The 19122-nt window shown below is 38.9% G+C and overlaps 2 protein-coding genes across 2 annotated transcripts in view; both read right to left on the bottom strand.

The window, feature by feature from the left end:
- The window catches only part of LOC109085447 (atrial natriuretic peptide receptor 1-like), a 1054061-nt gene that overhangs the window by 260861 nt on the left and 774078 nt on the right, over positions 1-19122 (bottom strand). The window lies entirely within an intron of this gene.
- The window catches only part of LOC109111454 (protein Jumonji), a 107308-nt gene that overhangs the window by 25699 nt on the left and 62487 nt on the right, over positions 1-19122 (bottom strand). The window contains exons 3-4 of the mRNA XM_042744765.1: positions 17570-17693; positions 245-414 (exon numbers count right to left, since the gene is read on the bottom strand). Coding sequence (XP_042600699.1) covers positions 245-414; positions 17570-17693 — 294 coding nt within the window. The remainder of the gene's footprint in view (positions 1-244; positions 415-17569; positions 17694-19122) is intronic.

Raw genomic sequence — 19122 nt, 5'->3', positions numbered from 1 at the left:
TACAATTTACTGCTAAATATAGTGGCAATCACACCTTTATAGCACATTTAATTGTCCACAATGACTGTAGTGTGCCATGTTAATCTTCAACTTTGATTGTATTATTTTGTAATACATGGTGCAGTTTCTAATGAAGCATCGTAATCAGGACTGAGTTGCTATGTTAGAAGAGATGGCTAAATTGTCTTGAAACAGGAGCAAACAATGAATGCACCATTAAAACCATGCTGATAAATAGCAATACCTCGAAGGCATATGAATGTGAGAAAGTCTTCTGTCTTGGGCTTGCGACTGGAGAGGAATGTGATATGTGTGAGCGGCGTGGGCAGAGAGGGGTCGGCCATCTTCACCGGCGTGGTGCTGGGAGAGTTGGGTTGAGACTGAGCAAACTTCCTCTGTGCATGCAGTCTGGGTCTAAGAAAGAAAGAAAGAGAATGGAAACAATAGATTTTAGATACACTTGGGTTCTATCATATAATGGAAAGTTTATGGACACATTAGAAAAACTTCTCTTCTGAAAATCCCCACTTGGCAATGGGACTCTGATAACGCTGCCCAGAGCAATAAATTCATCTTAACGCATTTGCTCTTGTGATGGTAAAACTCCACTCGGGGCTTTGCAGTTGCCATGACTAATTCAGTCGATCTGGAACCCATTCAAACACATTTTTGGTCTGATTAGCACACAAGAGCTGCTACTTTAGATAGTTATCCAAATGCTGATAACTGGGTTGAGGACTGGAACAATAGAGGATAAAAATTCAAAGGTATTCACACACGTTTAAGCTTGCTGAACTGAAGAAATATGGTGAAAATGGGTGAAATATGAAAAAGTGGCCTTTAAGATTTTACTGTCGGCTTTTTAAATCTTTCATTAAAAACGAACAGTGATTACAAGTAGGAACACAGCTATAAAACCTTATACAACAGGAATATTTTTGTAATGAACCTCTTCTGTCTGTCGGCCCGATTCCACCATGGAATAAATAAATAAAAGTAATTGTGACATTTTATCTCACAATTCTGACATTCTCTCGCAATTCAGAGAAAAATTTTAGAATAATGAGATATAAAGTCAGAATATTGAGATGATATTATGAAACTCACAATCCTGATTAATTCTGTGAATTCTACTTTTTTTTAATCACAATTCCGCGTTTACATCTCACAATTCTATATATAATAAATCTTATTTTGACTTTTTTTTCTTAAATCTGAGCTTACATCTCACAATTTGGACATCTCTTCTAAGAATTTTTAGTTTACATCTCACAACTCTTTTTTTCTCTTTTTTTTTCTTCTTTAGAATTGTGATGGGGAAATGGGTGTCCATAGTCAGGACATAGTAGTAACATTAAAGTAAATAACCAATTTAACAGTGTTTTAAGTTCAGTTAGCGATCATGTTACAATTCTAATAAAACAGTGAAAATCGACTGCAGTTACGGACCCTGTAGTGATCATATCTGATTCTAGAAACAATGCTATTTTTGTCGCACATCTCAAGAATCAGTGCAGACAGTCGTCTGTGAGTGAGTGACTTAACAAAACGACACTAACAGACACATGTCGTCTAACTCTTCCTCTGAATGTTGATTCACGTCAAGGCTTTGAAATGTAATTAAGTTCTCCATTACACTCTGCGAAGACTTCAGCAGCAGCTGATGACTGATAAACAGTACTAAGAATAAATCAAACTGCCAACTTTTAAGGCCTCTCGCACTCACTCATCACAACTTCTCCGTTTGGAGACGTCTAACTCACTGACTCCACATTTCAGTCCAGCTCTCCCCGTGAAACGGCACAGAATACTAAAAACAGTGGAAAGTCATACGTCTCAATTCCTCCTCCACCCTCCGCATGCTGCCAGAGGAGGCACGTGTGTACGCACTTTCCATTTCAGCTGCATTTCATCATTTTACCCACACGCACTCCCCTCAGTCCACGCCTGATGTTTGTTGCCAAATATGTTCTCCCCACACAGAATTAAAGAAAATACGGGGGATGGGTAAAAGACAAACATCATTCACTCCTTTACAAATTAATCTCATTCAATCAGAGGACCGTGCCTGAGATAGCTTGCCAAGCCCCGCAGCTTTGACGAATCCGCAACGGCATCACTAATCAATTCTCACCAGTGCTGTTTTCGGCAGACAGATTGTTTCTCTCTTTTTTCTTTTCCAGTCTCTCATGGCTGTGACTGATGGCACTGTCACTATGCCACAAAAGAGAAGAAACTCTGCAACTTCTATTCATGTCTATTCGGCATCAATTGAAAACAGACATCCTGATTAACCTGAAATCTTACTGAAGCATTTCTGAAGAATACGAGACTATATGTACTTTTTAAGACATCCCTTTTGTAATGCCAAAGGCCCAAAGGCTAGGAAATCAAGCAATGGCTGAAACAAAATCACATTGTGAAGGTGAAAGCTGAGGGTCTGGAAGTAGACAGAAAGGAGGAGAAAAATCAGACTGAAAGCCTCACAGACTTGGATATAAACAAGAAATTACAATGAATTCTAGTTTATTTACAGGGGGAAAAAAACTGAAGTGTACACAAGATTAAAACACACCATGTGTTGTGTTTCAAAAAGACGCATAATCACTCTCTAAACCGCGATCATCTGTTCAAATGGGGTCTGCAGCTCCACACCCAAACACTGACATTAATTAATGGAGATTACACAGGCAAAAATCATAACATTGGAGATCGCTGGAGGACTAGATGACAGCTGAGTGAGATTTCAGCCAACAAACACAAGCGTAAAAAAATACTAGACTATAAAACGTTGCTGCTAGATATTCGACAAAGCACTTACAAGTTGGCCAACTGCCCCATTACTTATTGATTCGTAAAGTGATCCAGGCAGAGGTGTAACCTCATTTAGATTGGTCCAGGGGAGAATTCGTACTTTGCAGGAGAAATAAAGAAAACAATCTCTTTTTTTTTTTCTTTTCTTTCTCGCGATGGTTGTCATAAGAAACCTAAATATTTTTAGGAGCTGAAAATTGCAGCTTTAGAAGTATTAATGCGACTAAGCACCAGAGTAATTCTGATGCAGCTGTGCAAAAAAAAAAAAAAAAAAAAAAAAAAAAAAAAAAAAATTAAAGGATGTCATGGTTCATCGAGTCAGTCTAGACTGCTCTGAATCTCAAAGATGGCCTGCTTTTATTGGACAATTTATCCTATCTGTTCTTCATTACAGGGTATAAATGGCCAACTGTTTGGCATGCAAGTATCCAGTGACAGAGATAGAGATGCACGCTGGGATAGTCAACATGAGCGTAATCCCTACACACTATACAGGGAGCATTTTGCAATGTCTAATAACAAATCTACATAGTTTAAATACAGACCTAACATGATAAACTCAAACAGATGAGGGAGAAACACAATACAGTTAGTCTACACAGGAAGTCCTGGAAATTTTCCTGGGATATTGTTTGGCTTCATGCAAATGTGGAAGTTCTTTGAAAAGAGAACTGTTATTATAACATCTGATGACTCTGATACTCTTAAAACTATTCACATTGATAGATTACTTAAATGATTGCTCTGTTCCAAAATCTAGTGAGTTCCCAAGACAGCTTTTAAAGGCATTGTGAGCATTTCAAATGCAAAAGCTGTTCCAAAATGCTTGTTCCATTGTTCCAAGCAATGGTATTCTGCTTTCCAAGATATGTAATTTTGGCCAAATTTGTAAGACAGAATCACATGCATCTTTTGAGAGACAATCACAGAATGAACTGCACTGAGCTCAATAAAAAAAATATAGATATTTCTTCAAATACTGAAAACTCTTGACAAAAATAGTGGCATCCCATTAAATTTGACTATTGTAGAGTGTTCAAATTCAGCACCTTGTGGAGGTATGTGATGTTTAGGATTTTGCCTTAGAAGGTATTCGCCTACGTAGACAGTAGACAGCACTTGAACTTGTTAGGTTTTAGAGAGTTCCAGTGTTTTCAAGCTCTACATATTTTCCCAGGAATATCTGCAGGAGTTGTGGCTGCCCCCAATTATAACGTGTCTGTGCAAATTCATGATGTGCTCCAAATAAAACCAGCCTCCAAATGAACTTAGTTTCAACTTCAAGACTCTCCTGTCAACCGGGAAACAATGATATATTGAGCATTCTGTATTTCTCAGAGAGAGCCAGTCTGTAAATTGCAACATGAGTGATGGAGGGTGGAGATGGGATCTAACCACATCCTCCAGACAGGATGGGTAAAGAGGGCCATGAGAATGACTGATCTGGGCATTCCAGTTCCGCTGGTCTTACCCTTCCTCAGCGGGCGAGAAACACTGCAACACAATAGCCCCATGGAGCTTCCCAGCCTGTGCGGTCCTTAATGGGACAGATATGGGTTCTCTTACAATGCTAGTCTTTTAACAAGAGGCTCATGCATAATTTACAGCTGATAAAAACCACAACGGGGTAAGGTCACTCCAGGAACTAGTGCACTGATCCTATTACCATTTAGCTCATAGTGAAAATCCATGATGAAGAGTTGTGACTGAGGTCAATTTTAAAGGGTAATGGGTGCATTTATGTTAATCTCTCTTACTGTATAAACAGATATGACTAGAAGACATCCAGCAATTTCAATATATCCACCTCCAGTGTCAAAGTGCCGTCCACCAAATCCACCTCTAGCTTCAATGTATCTCTCCCTCTAAATCCTGCCTCGGTTTTCAAAATATCTACCTCCAGTTTTTAAATATTTGCTTACAAATTAGTCTACAGTTTAGATGCAAATAGGGTTACAGTTTTCGAGGTATTTACTACCAAATTGGTCTAAAGTCTCTGGCTCCAAATAGCTGCTTTTCCAGTGTCAGGGCAGTGCGAGCCAGTGCTTTAAACGGGCAGGGCTAATAGCCTCGGACCTGTAGCACTGAGCCCAAAATCATTCTGCGTTTACAACATCGGGCAAGATGCTCCGCTGTGCTTCACTAAAACCCGCCCTTTACGCGCCCCTCTGGAACAACAGCACACAACACTCCAAATAACTGCGAGAGCAATCCAAAAGCATAAAGAGCCGCCTGCTTTCCACTCGCTCCTGCAGCACCCCGATGCCATGCATCGATTCGTCCGCACAACACCGATGCATCCGGAACAAGCCTAACACACACTATCAACAATGGCGGACGTTCCATTGCTATTGATGTTCATGGCTTCGCGAACCTACATTGGTATCCAAACACGGAGAATCCAACGTGTTTCGTGTTTAGCTGATATTTCAAATATGGTGGTCAAAAGTTTCTGTTCGTCTTGTTGGTCACGTTAACCCCGCCCCCAGCCCCTGACACAATTGGTTCTTCCTTCTAGCCAAGCAATGTTTTGGTGCTACTTACAAACCACTTTTCCTGGTTCGAAACTGGTGCTTTGGGTGTCGAAATACAAAGAACCCCTTTTTGAAACTAGGCCCTGGCTCCGAACCAGCACTTGAACTGCCTTGGTGGAAAAGGGGGTACTGGAGACTCGCTATCCTACAGAGTTTACCTCCAATCCTAATCAAACACACCTGAATCAGCTAACCAAGGTCTTCAGGAACCCTTGAAGTAGGTTGGAAATAAACTTTGCAGGACAATGGGTCTCCAAGAGAAGGGTTGAAGACCTTAGGTCTACGGTTTGGTCCAAAGTATCTGCGTACTGTCTACCTCAAGTTTTTATTGTATCTGCATTCAAATGATGCCTCCAGGGTCAAAGTACAGTATCTGCCTCCAGTTTCAATACATCTGCCTCTAGTTTCTCTCCTCAACCTGTGTGTAAGGGTGTGATTAAAATACAGGTACAACGAATAGGTCAGAGTTAAGCAGACCTCCTGTAGATCAGCCCAGCTGGCCAAGATGTGGGGAGAGCCAGACAGAAGTGAAGTGAAAAAGTGAATGGGCAGTCAAGTGAAACAACAAAAAGGGGGAAAAAGCAAGGGACAAGCACCTGCTGGGAAGTGCGGAGGGAGGGATTATGACAGAATGTCTCGATTCATCCTCCTCTAATCCTTGTGCCTCACCCTTCAAAGAACACCCCGCTCTGATGTTACATGTGAAGCTCTTCTGTATCATTGATTAGCTTTCAGGACAGCAGCAAAAGAGAGGAGTAGGGTTTGCCCCATTGGAAAGGACAAGAAACAGTGACTGGATCCCTGGGGCTCATAAGAGGATAGGAAAGGTGGGGTGACAAAATGCTTTGGTAACCTTTATGTTATACTGCTTTAAAAGCAACAACTGTTGCGAGCTGGAGTGAGCAATCAGAGGACACAATGCGATGATTATAACTGAAATGTATGGATGAGGTCTTATATCACGGTGGCATGCACGAACACACATGGTTACTGGTTTACATTGCATGCAGTTACATGAAGTATGTTAATGCTTAATTATTTGCATGAGAAGTTGTCCCAAGTTTCCTCCACTTGATCTGCCTGCCATCACAGGATGCAGTCACAATCTCCGACATGAAGCTGTCCCATCTGCATCAACAGTAGAATATTAAACACAAGCCTCATTCTGAGCGGCCAGTTGTGTTCTCTGATCTCCGTTAGTTGTAATGTGATCTCTCTCCACAGTCCTGAAAGCACAGCATGATGATAAAGTAAAACAGGTACTGCATGCACTCTGGGATTCAGGTCTGTGCAAAGTCTGACGTGCCTCTAAAAGAGCACCAAATCGTGCTGAACAGGAGTTGTTGGTGTGCTTCCACAAACAAAAGCACATTGGCGGCGCCAGGGGTAACAGGGACGACCCCTCCGGTGTCAGCACCTCCCCCCCAGATCCTGGAGCATCAAAGCATTCCACAGCGGCTGGAGTCACTCCTAATCTCAACAGCAGGCTCTGGCTCTCTGGATCAGATGAGTGGAGCAGGGGAGAAGCTCGCAGGGAGGGAGAAAGAGATGAATGATTGCAGGAGGGAGATGGATGGAGCCATGAAGAGAGGGCAGGCACTGATAGACCCCAGGGGCAGAGATGTTTGAGTTTTAACGGGGAAGAGAGGTGAGGAGGGGTGTATAAAGCTCTTTGTAATACTGATTCATTCGGTCTGTTTTCAGTCATGTGCATGTATTAACATGGAGGCAACTTTAAGATAACAGGATGAAAGCACAGCCCTCATGGATCCAACAAGGTGATCTATAGAATAAAGAATGAACTGGATAACACAGTAAATACAGGTATATTTTAATGCGTTCAAATGATATTTTAGACTTCCAATCCATAGAAAGGCATTTTAATTTTTTTTAAATGTTTTTTTTTTTAAACATGGTCAAAACCGTAATTTGGGCCTCATCTTAAGCCTAACTCAATTGACAAACCCTATAATCTTTAGATATTCTGAAAGCGACCAGACCATGATGTGACCAGATTGTGATGTCAATTGGGCATTCATAATGCTCAGCATACGCCATACTGCTTTGTGCTGTTTGTGTAATATGCCATCTATTTGACTTGCATTTTTTTTTAGAGCTAAACAAGCTCTGTGGATTGACTGTGATTGCGAACATAGTTTACTTAGAATCTAATCATTCAGATCTGCTCAGTACACATCCCATCATCATTAAATCCATCTTCTGTCATGTCCAGCTGCTCTGTGGTATATATGCTTCAATAAAATTGCTTGGAGACACACACAAACACAAAAAAAATTCCATAAAAAAAAATGAAACCGCATACAAAGTGTAAATACTTGCAAGCCACTTATGGACAGAGTGCTGAATCTGAATGTGGTGATTCAATCAATCTGCTTGGTGAAAATCTATGATAAAAAAAAGAAATGGCCCTTTTTCAGTCAAACATCTTTCATTCTCTCGCTGACTTGCTGTTTCTAGTACAAATGCTAACTCTCTCTCTCTTTTTTGCTCTGTGCTAAAGCTAAACAGCTCCAGATGGGCCACATGGTCCTGATAAACTCTCCCAGCAGTCTCTGCCAGTGCGGAGCAGCTGGCTCTGAGAGCGCAGTGAGGAGCCAACGGCACATGTGCCGAGCAGCCCACGGCAGCCAAGAGAGCGCAGGGGGATCCCTGATTCTGGGTCATCCATGAGCCCGCTCTAATAAACAGTGCTGAAATGATAATCGCTACAAAACGGTGACAATGCAGAACCGCAAAGCGACCATCTTGGGTTAGATGGTTAATGAAAATAGGGTAAATATTTGGGAATGAATTGTTCTTTTCAATTATGTCTTTGCAATGATTGAGTAGAGATGATTTGCAAAGCATTTTCTAAATCACTCATCTGCAACAGTTTTATCTGAAAGTGGAAAACACTTGTGTTATAATGCGTTGATAAAAACATTTTTTTTAAATTACTCAAAGGAGAATATGCTAACAGACAAACAGTTTTGACAAGAATTTTATTTGAGTGATGATTCAAATATTTTTTTTATGTTTAATAAAATTAGCCATCTAAATTAACTGATTCACTGAAATTAAATCAGTTATGATAAATATTTAAATAAATGTGTGTATTTATTTATTTATTTATTTTGAGGGAACATTCAGTATTAGATCTATGGGGCAAACAACCTACACTACTGTTCAAAAGTTTAGGTTAATTTTTATTTTATTTCATTTTTTCTATTAAGGCTCTTATGCTCATCAGGGCTGCATTTATTTGATCGAATATACCGTAAAACACTATATTACCATTCAAATATCTGTTTTCTATTTGAATATATTTTAAAATGCAATTTATTCCTGTGATGGTAAAGCTGAATTTTCTGCATCATTACTCCGATCTTCAGTGTCACATCAGTGATCCTTCATAAATCATTCTAATATGCTGATTAGCTGGTCAAGAAACATTTATCCAGTCATTTCAATGTGTTTCCAGTCATTTTTGATCAATTTAATACATCCTTGCTGAAAAAGTATTCATTTAGTTTTAAAAATATCATGCTGACCCCAACTTTTGAAAGGGAGTGTAAATGTTAATTAACTCTCAAATATTTCCACTGTTAGTCCTCTGAATGAAAACAGAGATTTGAGACACTGAGGTTCAGTAGAAAGACTAGTGAAAGATACTCTCTGGCCCTGAGCTGGAGAATAAATGAGTGTGATTTTGATGTCCTTCCCAGAGGAGCGCTCTATTTCAGACATGCAGAATAAACTTTGGACCTGCAAACACACTCCAGCTAATTTCTTATTGCTTTTCTGCCTACCTAAGTCAAGTTCTCCAAGTAATACCATGAAAGATGGTTTGGTATTGGATTGACCTTTAACCTTGCACCCTACCACTCTGCCTTCAAATATCAGCTCATTAGTCAGGTGAGCCCGAAGACGTGGGGTCACAGAGGTCACGAGGAGAAAAATACAAACCTGACCCCTCAGCGGTCACCTACAAGTACCATCGTTCATCACAAAAATACAGCTATGACATTAACATGTACCTCGGGAGAATAACAATATGGATTTTTGCAACACAAAGCTCTTAGCATCTAAACACACTAGAGATTCAATAATAAAGGTAGACATCTTTAAGCCATCATGTTTTAGCTTAAGTGCACTGCATCACCACTAAACATCCAACCACTAAAAGCCTGATATCAGCTCTTCTCTCAGCACCACAATCATTTTACATTAATTTCTAAGATCACAGGGCTGGCAGTAAGAAACTTAAAGCAGCAGTAAGCTTTGCTAAATTCTTCCATAACTGCTCTCCAAAACTCCCAAACTTAACTTATGTACTAAATGTACTAAAATACTAAAACTGGACAAAAAGAAGAACTATATAGGCATATAAATAAAGAGGCTAAATAATGACAAAAATAAAATTTAAATGAAAACAGAATGCAATGAATTCCTATGCCTATATTTGTTATCATGAGCAATTACTGTGCGCACATTTCAATCATAAATTAAATATATCATTTTATATTCATACAGTCATACATTTTTCTGTTCTACCTATTTTTTTTTGGTTTCAGGAGTATCTGTTCAACTCTGAACATGTCACAGCACAGAAATAAAATGACTGGAAACAATGTTTCACACTGATTTGTCTGGAAGCATGCAGAGGCCAAGTCAAATTTGAGTCAACATCATATTTCAGACTCGGAATAAAAGAGAGCAGCACTGGACCAATAACAGTAATGCATTCTGTCATTTAAACCTAGCTAAGTCTAATAACAGAAACTCCAGAATTTTCATTTCAGCCATAAACTGTTTTCTATTTACAAGCCTATTTTAGAACTCCTGAGCTTTAAATGTGATCGTGAGTGTTTACATGACTAACGGCTTCGGGAGGTATTTATAACCGAAGCAGCGCTCACATTCACACTGGGAGGTGTTACTATAAAGTTCCTGCACGATGACGGCTTTCCAGAGCCGCTGCTGGACAGATGCCGAAAGGACACCAGTCTGCATACTTAATGCAGTCGCTCATGATTTCATTAAAGGCAACTGAAAGCTGTTTGTTACGTAATGGAAAGCGTGAGCTGCTGAGACTGCGGAAGGGGGAGAGAACAAGACAGACAGAGATACCAGCACTCCTATAAAATCCCTGTCTAAATCCCATGTACCCACTTAAGATGTCTGTCACTCTTTATACAGGGCTGCAACTTAACCCAGCCGGTGTGGTTTAACAATAGAGCAGACGTGCTGCGCTCAGACAGGTGGTCTAGACTGGCACCGAGCCAGACGCTGAGGGCCCAAGCCACCCTCCCCTCTGTTTTAACACATCCGTCTGCTGCTCATGCGTGATGTAACACCGATGCCCCCCAACGCTGTCAGTCACTGCTGGGCTTCATCACTGAGCGCTGCTAGAACGCCTCACGACAAAAAGATGAAGAGGATATGGGGAGCTTTTCATGCACAAAATCAGACTGAGAGATTTCTGCTGGATCATCTCTAGTGTTTTGACTACTGGTGTTAAAGTTGATCCAGCTTTTTTCTCGCCTTAAACACAAAGAGGCAAGTCAACCGCAGTGTTTTTGGTGCCATTTAAAGTGATAGTTCACCACAGAGTGAAAATCCACTCATCCTCATGACTTTTCAAAACAGTATGAGTTTCATTCTTCTTAGGAAAGAAGAGATTTTAACACAAAAGTGGGGTTTGGTTGTTCATATAATGGAAATCAATGGTTTTCACCAAAACTAATTGGTTTCCAACATTCTTTAAAATATATTGGTTTTTATTTCTACAGAAAGATCAATTTGGAACAACATGAGGGCGAGTAAATAATCACGAGTGTCATTTTTGAGTGAACTAAACCTTTAAGAATAGGTAAATCTCAAATAAATTATACCACAATAGACCAACATAGCTTTTCATTCTGATCAAAATAACACTGAACCACAACAGGTAATACCTAAATAAAAATGTAGAAAAAATGTGTGTGGTCTGTTTCCATCAGTCCAGACAACGCGCCAACTATTTCATGGACATAACTCTGTAAACAAAAAATAATATATAGTTCTGCTTATTGATGTGCTGTTTATGCCACTAAGTGTCTCAAGCAAGACTCAGACTACCTTTTACAGATTTGACACCACGACTCTCACAAACTTGGTAGACTAGTTCTTCTTAGCTCATCATAGCAGCCTGGCACCTTGTTATCATGACTTTGTTTTACAGTAGACTGACAAAAACCTGTGCAACATGAATCCTGGAAACGGCATAAAGCCAGCCAATCAGATTGAGCCTTTCGGTTTCAAAAAGCCCTTGCCTGTTTGTTGTAAATACATATCATCATATGGTCTGTGAAGAGTGAGACTGTCATCTCTTACCTGCTACCAGACCACTGTGAGGAATCACAAATGGGTTTTGTAGAATTCTTGATTATGCTGATGAATAAGTTTTGTACGATGCCAAGGACACACACACACACACACACACACACACACACACACACACACACACACACACACACACACACACACACACACACACACACACACACACACACACACACACACACATACCTCTGAGGTAATGCTGCAGGAACACACACACTCACATAACCTACACAACCATTAAACCATTTTATTTGTAATTTTTTGGAAAGAAATAAACACTTTTATTCAGCAAGGAAGCATTAAATTGATCAAAAGTGACAGTAAAGACATTTATAATGTCACAAAGATTTCTATTTCAAATAAACACTGTTCTTTTGAACCTCAAAAATCCTGAAAAAAAAAAAAAAAAAAGTATCAGCAACTGCTTTTAATACTGATAATAACCATATGTTCCTTGAGCAGCAAATCAGCATATTAGAATGATTTTTGAAGGATCATGTGACACTGAAGACTGGAAAAGAGCAACACAGACATTCTGTTAAATTTCTTTTTAAATATATATATATATATATATATATATATATATATTATATATATATATATATATTATCTATATATATAATATATATATATATATATATATATATATATATATATATATATTTGTGTTCCAGAGAAGAAGAAGAATTTGTGTGTAATAACATGAGGGCGAGCAAATTACTAGATTTAAATTTTTGGATAAACTATCCCTTTAAGAGCAGTGTTCATAACTCACAGGTATTGCCAAAATAAACCCAAAACACAGCTAATAGAGCATGGCTTCCATTCAACACTGCTTCTCTCAACAGGCAAAACCATTTTAGAGCCAATCAAAAAACAGGAATCTGAGCAACCCAAAAAATTAAAATGACAAGCCCTAACACAATTGGGAACTACAGCTGAGGTTATGGCCCACTGCTCCTATTTATCCAGCCTCAGCCAATCAGCAGCCACGATTGTCTGCTGTGCAAATACCTCAGCCTGAGTCCTCAAACAGAGGACATTCCTGCTCTGTGAATCAGCTGGAGTTTGGAGCCAAACAGCCTACCTGAGAGTCGTCTTCTCACGCTATACCTCTCAATTCATCTTTGTGTATGCTCTGAAAACATGAGTCACACTCCAATCATGTTTAATTGCCTCGCTTGTCACAGATATTGATCTGTCGTACCATTAGAGTGGATTGTGTAGTATGTAGCGCAACCAGCAGGTTTAGAGGAAAATCAATATGGCTATTATAGAGTCATATGTACTGAAGGCATGATCGGTCATATTTGCATGAATAGGGAGCATTTTTAAGAGGATGGGAGAAAAAAAAAAAAGAGACAAAGTAGCATGCAATGTGTATACTCTGCATAGAATCCTCACTACAAATCACCAAAAGACAGTATACAGCCCAAAAACACTGCTCAGAATACTGCATCCCATAATACAATGCTCTCGACTTGACCCATCAGTGTGAAAATATATTATACCTTATTTAATTTACACTACCATTCAAAAGGTTTTGGTCACATAGCTCACCAAGGCTGCAATTATTCAAACATAATTGCTTATATCTCACAATTATATATAAACTCAGAATTGTGAGACAAAAAGTCACAAAAACTTTTTAAAATCAATTAATTTATTAAATTCAGTGTTGGAAATGGGCTTCAATAATATATGCATACACCTTAAAACATCAAAACTGTTTGAACCTTGAGTGTTATGACACTGGACCTGGGTGCAATATGCTGCCATGGATACGGCTGTAGTTTAATGTCTTTAGAGTTGCACTGGTGAGCACTGACACGAATAGTGTGAAAAGGCCTTAAGAAACAAACTAGAATTTATTCTCAACACACCAAGACTAAAGAAATGGTGTAAAGGCAGCACTGGCCCAACACAAAAGATTAATTTGGCAGCGTCTGCACAGCCACTAGACATACAATTGGAACGATCTTCTCTTTAAGAAGGGTTCTCAAACAAGTAAACACAAATACACATTAAAAAGACGAGCCTCTTCAGCGCCTGCCACGTTTGGTGCCCCCTTGTCTCCTCTAACGGAGGTTTTGTGTGTATTCAGCACGTCTAGGCAACTGCGATTTTAATCGAGGGATGGGAAGTTGCCACTTTGACACTTGGCAGAACTTGGAGGCCTCTCAATCTCTCAATACTGGGAATGCAAACAGCAGTCGTCTCCCAAACGGCTTTCAACATCCCTCCCCCTGCAACCTGGCCAGCCCCTGCACCTGTGCCTCTGTCTGTGTCTCCTCCCTTTCGTTCTCTCTCTCCCTCGCTTTCTTTTTGGGTTTATTGTAGGCCAGGTGTGAGAGACATTGGCACTGCCTCAATCAGACTCCTTGTTGTTGTCTTATGTGGGAAGCAGATGCCTAATAAGTTGCCCAGCATGCACACACACGCAAGCACACAAACTTCCAACACATGCAAGAGTCCAACACAGCACCAAATGTCGGGTATGGAGTGATTCATTAAAGGAAAAGTTCACTCAAAAAGTAAATTCTGTCATCATTTAGTCACCTTCAAAAAAAAAAAAAAAAAAAAAAAAAAAAAAACAATTCCTCTGTGGAACTCAAAATAAGGCATTGAAGCATTTAAGGAACGGAACAAAACAAAACAAAACAAAACAAAAACAAAACAAAAACAAAAACAAAAAACATATGACATAAGACCTTCCTTTGAGGAACTCAAAAGAAGGCACCGAAATATTTAAGGAACAAAGCGAAGCGAAATAAAACAAAACGAAACAAAGCAAAGCAAAAAAAAAAAAAGACCTTCCTCTTTGGAACTCAAAAGAAGTCACTGAAGCATTTAAGGAACAAAACAAAAAACAAAAAACAATTTAAATTATTAAATTTAATTCAATTAAATTAAAATACAATTTTACAACAAAAAAAAAAAGCTCCACAAAACCATCAGCCATAAAAGCGGTTAATATAACACTGGTACTACATCATTATTATAATAAAAGTATATTATTCCATGTATACTGAAGTCATACAATAACTTTGTATAAGAAACAATTATTCAATTAAAATCTGCCCTAGCTGTTCTCAGTTCACAGGTGAAATAATAATGTCTGTTTGTGAACAAATCAGTATTTTGACAAAATTATGTTTTTTGAAATGATCTGACAGTTCCTTGATTAACGTCTTTAACCATGTTCCTCACAGAAATCTGTCATCTGACTTCAGAAGATTTTGAATTATATGGATCAACCTCAGTTATGTTTCTGTGTCCTTTTTGAAGCTTCAAAGTCGACATTCATTCTAATTACATAAAAAAATAAAATAAAAAATTCCCACGAAATGATCCTAATGTTCATTAAAATAAATAAGTCACACTGATTCAGAAAAACATGAGGTTGAGTACAGACAGAATCTACATGAGTTGAGTACATGACAGAATCTTTATTTCTGGGTAAAATATTCCTTTAAGTGGCCGCTCCTGTGTGCAGAAAGAGCAAAGCCCTCAATGGCCCACAATGCTTTATCGTTTACACTGCATCTGCTGCTCTCTACTTCTTTGTGCTTGCTTAACTCTCTGCACTGTCCGTCTCGCCTCTTTTTAGCCTCCCACTAGCCCCACATAAACCTGTTTTAATGATGATGTCTCCAGGACAGCGCTCTGATTAACCATTATAACAGGGTATTAAGTGACAGGTAAACCAGCGGCAGGTGCTTTCTGCCCACACACACTCCGTCTCTCTCGATCTCCCATAGGTGCTTGCGGTTTGACAGACAGAACCCCAGACAGAAGGTCTCTGTGAAGGTTTCTTTCAGGAGGGGGTTGAAACGGACATCTGCTGGGGTCTGGCCGCTGCGGTGTGGAAGCGCTGCGTTGTGTGGTGTTTGGTGGGCGGTGGGCAGCGTAGTCTTTGAAGTGGCGTCTGCGCTCAGAGCTGTTTTGTTCCCTCGAAGCCGTTGGTGGGATTAATTCAGACTCTCCAGAGGAAGAAAAGCATCTTCAGTGGGCCTACGCAACTGTTTGTAAGGGGGTTTATGGCACGCCATGAAAGTTGTGCCATTAAACAGTGGGCTTGATGAATAGGTCATCCATAGTGCTAATGCCACCCATCTATGTGAATGTGTGATTGAGCATTGAATGTGGCCATACACTCAGATCAAAGTCAAATCCTGTTTGAAAGGAGATGGGCGACTTAAAAATGAGTAACACGGCAAAGAGCTCCAAATTATAATGCCAAGTGCAACATAAAAGAAGGGAGTGAGAATGAAGTAAACACTTAGACAGCTGCCATGTGGGTAAAATACATATTTTTTATATTTTTTTATCAATACTTTTCAGCAATGAATGAAATATATTTTCAGCCATATTGGATGATTTTATTTCACTGGACTCTCTGCAAACGCATTCTGGGACTGGATTGGCTGTGAACTATAGCTCTGATATTGTGTCAGAATCTGGCCAAATGAATGCATAATGTTCTCGAAAGACTTTAATACATTCACACATTGAATATGGCTACATCTCTCGAGTTCAATTTCTTAACCAATTGAGTTTGAGTAGGAGGTGTTTATCATCAAGATGCCTTATGTTGTCACTTATTTCTGAATGGATTTGACTTTATAAAAAAAAGTTCAGAATGTCAGAGTCTCTGCCAAGTTCAAGTACAAGTCCACAGAAGTTTGTATGAGACTAAATTTATTCATAATTGTGGTCCGAGTTAGAGTCCCCCAACTCTATTGAGAACTAAGGTGGATATCAAGACTTTCAAAGAATAATGACTTACATTTTGGCCTGTTTATCCTACCAAGCAATCAAATGGCTTTAGAAGACTTGGAATATAGTGTAAGAGTAATATGGGCTACTTTTATGATGCTTTTGTGTCGTTTTTTGAAACTTGAAAGCTTCAATCCTCATTCACTGTAAATTCTGGGAAAGGAACGACCAGTATATTATCCTCAATTTCTCCTTTTGTGTTCCACAGAAGAACTAAAACCATATGGGTTTCAAATGATGATCTAGTGACGAAAGCAATTTCATTTTGGCTGAACGATTCCTTTGAGTCCTACAATTCTAATAAATATCACACAAATTACAAGACGAGCTGCTTTGCCGGAATCCAAACCAAACCAGGACATTTGATGAAAAATATGAATCAACAGAGAGCACTTAAAGTGTATTACAAGCTCAGTGTGGCTGAGGAAATTAGCAGTCTAGGATTTTTCTACTGAAAAAGACCCGTCACTTGTTTTTCTCACCATTTTCCGGGCAGCGTCTGCCTCAAAGGCACAGCTCAAATAAAAAAAAAGCTTGTCAATTATGTTTCTTCTCCAAGCAGCTTGCATCTTCTGTTCTCTCTCCATTTCCAAATCACAGATTACAACATCCTGAGAAATTACACGCTGAATTGTTAATTACTGACTGCACTTGGACATATTAACTCCGCTGCTTTTAATTAATAATTAGAAATGTTTAAGCGTGTCTTAAAGTGACTAATTAAAAACGACCATGACAGCAATTCATTTCAAAGAATTGCTACTTGTTATAAGGTCCTCCGACTCCTTTTAATGAAGCTGTTTTTTTTTTTTCTCCTGACTGTCATTTTCTGCTAAATAAAGCTGGAAATAGAAACAAATGAGGAAATTAAAAACATGAAGGCTGACATCTTCAGTAAGTGAAATATCTCAGTCTGAGAATACCTCACTATAATGGCATCTGTTTTCATACTCTTTCTCAGCTGTCTTTAAAAGTGCAGTCTCAGCTCGAGTTACCCGCCAGGGATCCAACCAACTCTTTAACATTGACCTCTGAGAGAGCAAGAGCGGGTCACTCACCTCTTTTTGGCCGGGCAGTCCTCTGAGTACTCGCTGCTTCCATCTGTGCTCTGAGAGCAAGACCCGTTCTCTTTACGTCCTCCCTTAGACCCACATCCATTCAGCTGCCCGTTTGACAAGGAAGCTGTAGAGAAAGACAGAAACAGCAAAAACATGAGAAACAGTAACAACCTCCAGATGCAGCATGTCAAGTAATCAAATTTAAGATGAAATATCATCACCACAGTGGGGTTTTGCTTTAATAATGCAATGCAGAACTGAAATGGAGTAGAAGCAAATGGAAAAAGAGAGATGGTTTACTTCATAGACCAACCGAAAGATGCAAGCTGAAAAATGACGACTTAAACTTAACACTTAGCATGAATAGGCTGTTGGTAGACTTTTAATGTTTTGATGCAAATTACAAACACATTAAAAAGTTGAAACTGAAACATTGCCATCCATAGATCTATTCACATTGGCACTAAAAAAAAATAATCAAGGAATTACTGGATTTTCCTTGTAATTTAACCAGAATTTTATAGTTGAAAGTCAATGTAAGAATATGAAATTGTGCCATCACCAATGTTTAAGTTGTGCTGATTTGAGCTTGTAAATATGAAACGGTGCATCATTACATAAACAATGAAGGAGAAAGTTAAAATTATCTGCAGTCTCTATATAATAAATAATATATTAATGTTATTGCCATTATTATATACTATTATAAAATCACTTTCATGTTGCTGTTGTTTGGTGAGTTTCCCTTTTTTTGACAATTAATGTAATTCTTAAAGTTACTTTTTAATAACATATTACTATTCTGTTTATATAATACATTAAATTACATTTATAACTGAAAACTAGGTCTCCTCCTATAAAGAAACACTATTTAATAATACATAAGCTTCCTTATTAGGTCTGAAATTTAAATTGTTTGACAATGAACATTTAAAGGACATGATTATCACATATAAGTGAGCAAAAAAAAGGGGGAAATAGATATTTTGCATTAAAAGTAAGATGAGTGGGAACAGCATTTAAGACAAGAAAAGATGTAATACAATGTGTGAAGTGCTCTGGATGTTAATGATAAAGCATCTGGGATTATAGAGTTAAATCTTCTTGTTTTTTTTGTTGTTTTGTTTTTTTGGCTCAGCTGATTTACATTCGTTAAGCGAATATCCAGAATCATCAAACATTCCCATAGCTGGACCTCAAATCTCCAGCCGGCCATAAAAACAGCTGGAGAAGAAAGAAACTACAATAAAGCTACTTTCCAACACATACATCAAAAGCTATAAAAATGCTTCTCTCTCATATACAGACCAATATGGCTGGACTTCAAAGCATCCATGCGTTCCAAGTCCTAAGAGCTCTATTCTCTCATGCGACAAAACATTGTCTTTGAGAAAATTGTGACGGTTTAACTCCAAATAGAAAAGCAGCAAAACAACATGTCCTATATTCAAAATGACTCCTGAAGTGCAAGAGCAAACAAGCTCGCGAGCCGCTGCCTTCATCACGACACGGGAAGCCAAAACCCGAGAGAGCCGGCCAAGCCAAGCCGACGT

The sequence above is a fragment of the Cyprinus carpio genome, chromosome B19 (assembly GCF_018340385.1).
Source record: "Cyprinus carpio isolate SPL01 chromosome B19, ASM1834038v1, whole genome shotgun sequence".
Lineage (NCBI taxonomy): Eukaryota > Metazoa > Chordata > Actinopteri > Cypriniformes > Cyprinidae > Cyprinus > Cyprinus carpio.
This window is presented reverse-complemented; position numbering and strand designations above follow the sequence as displayed.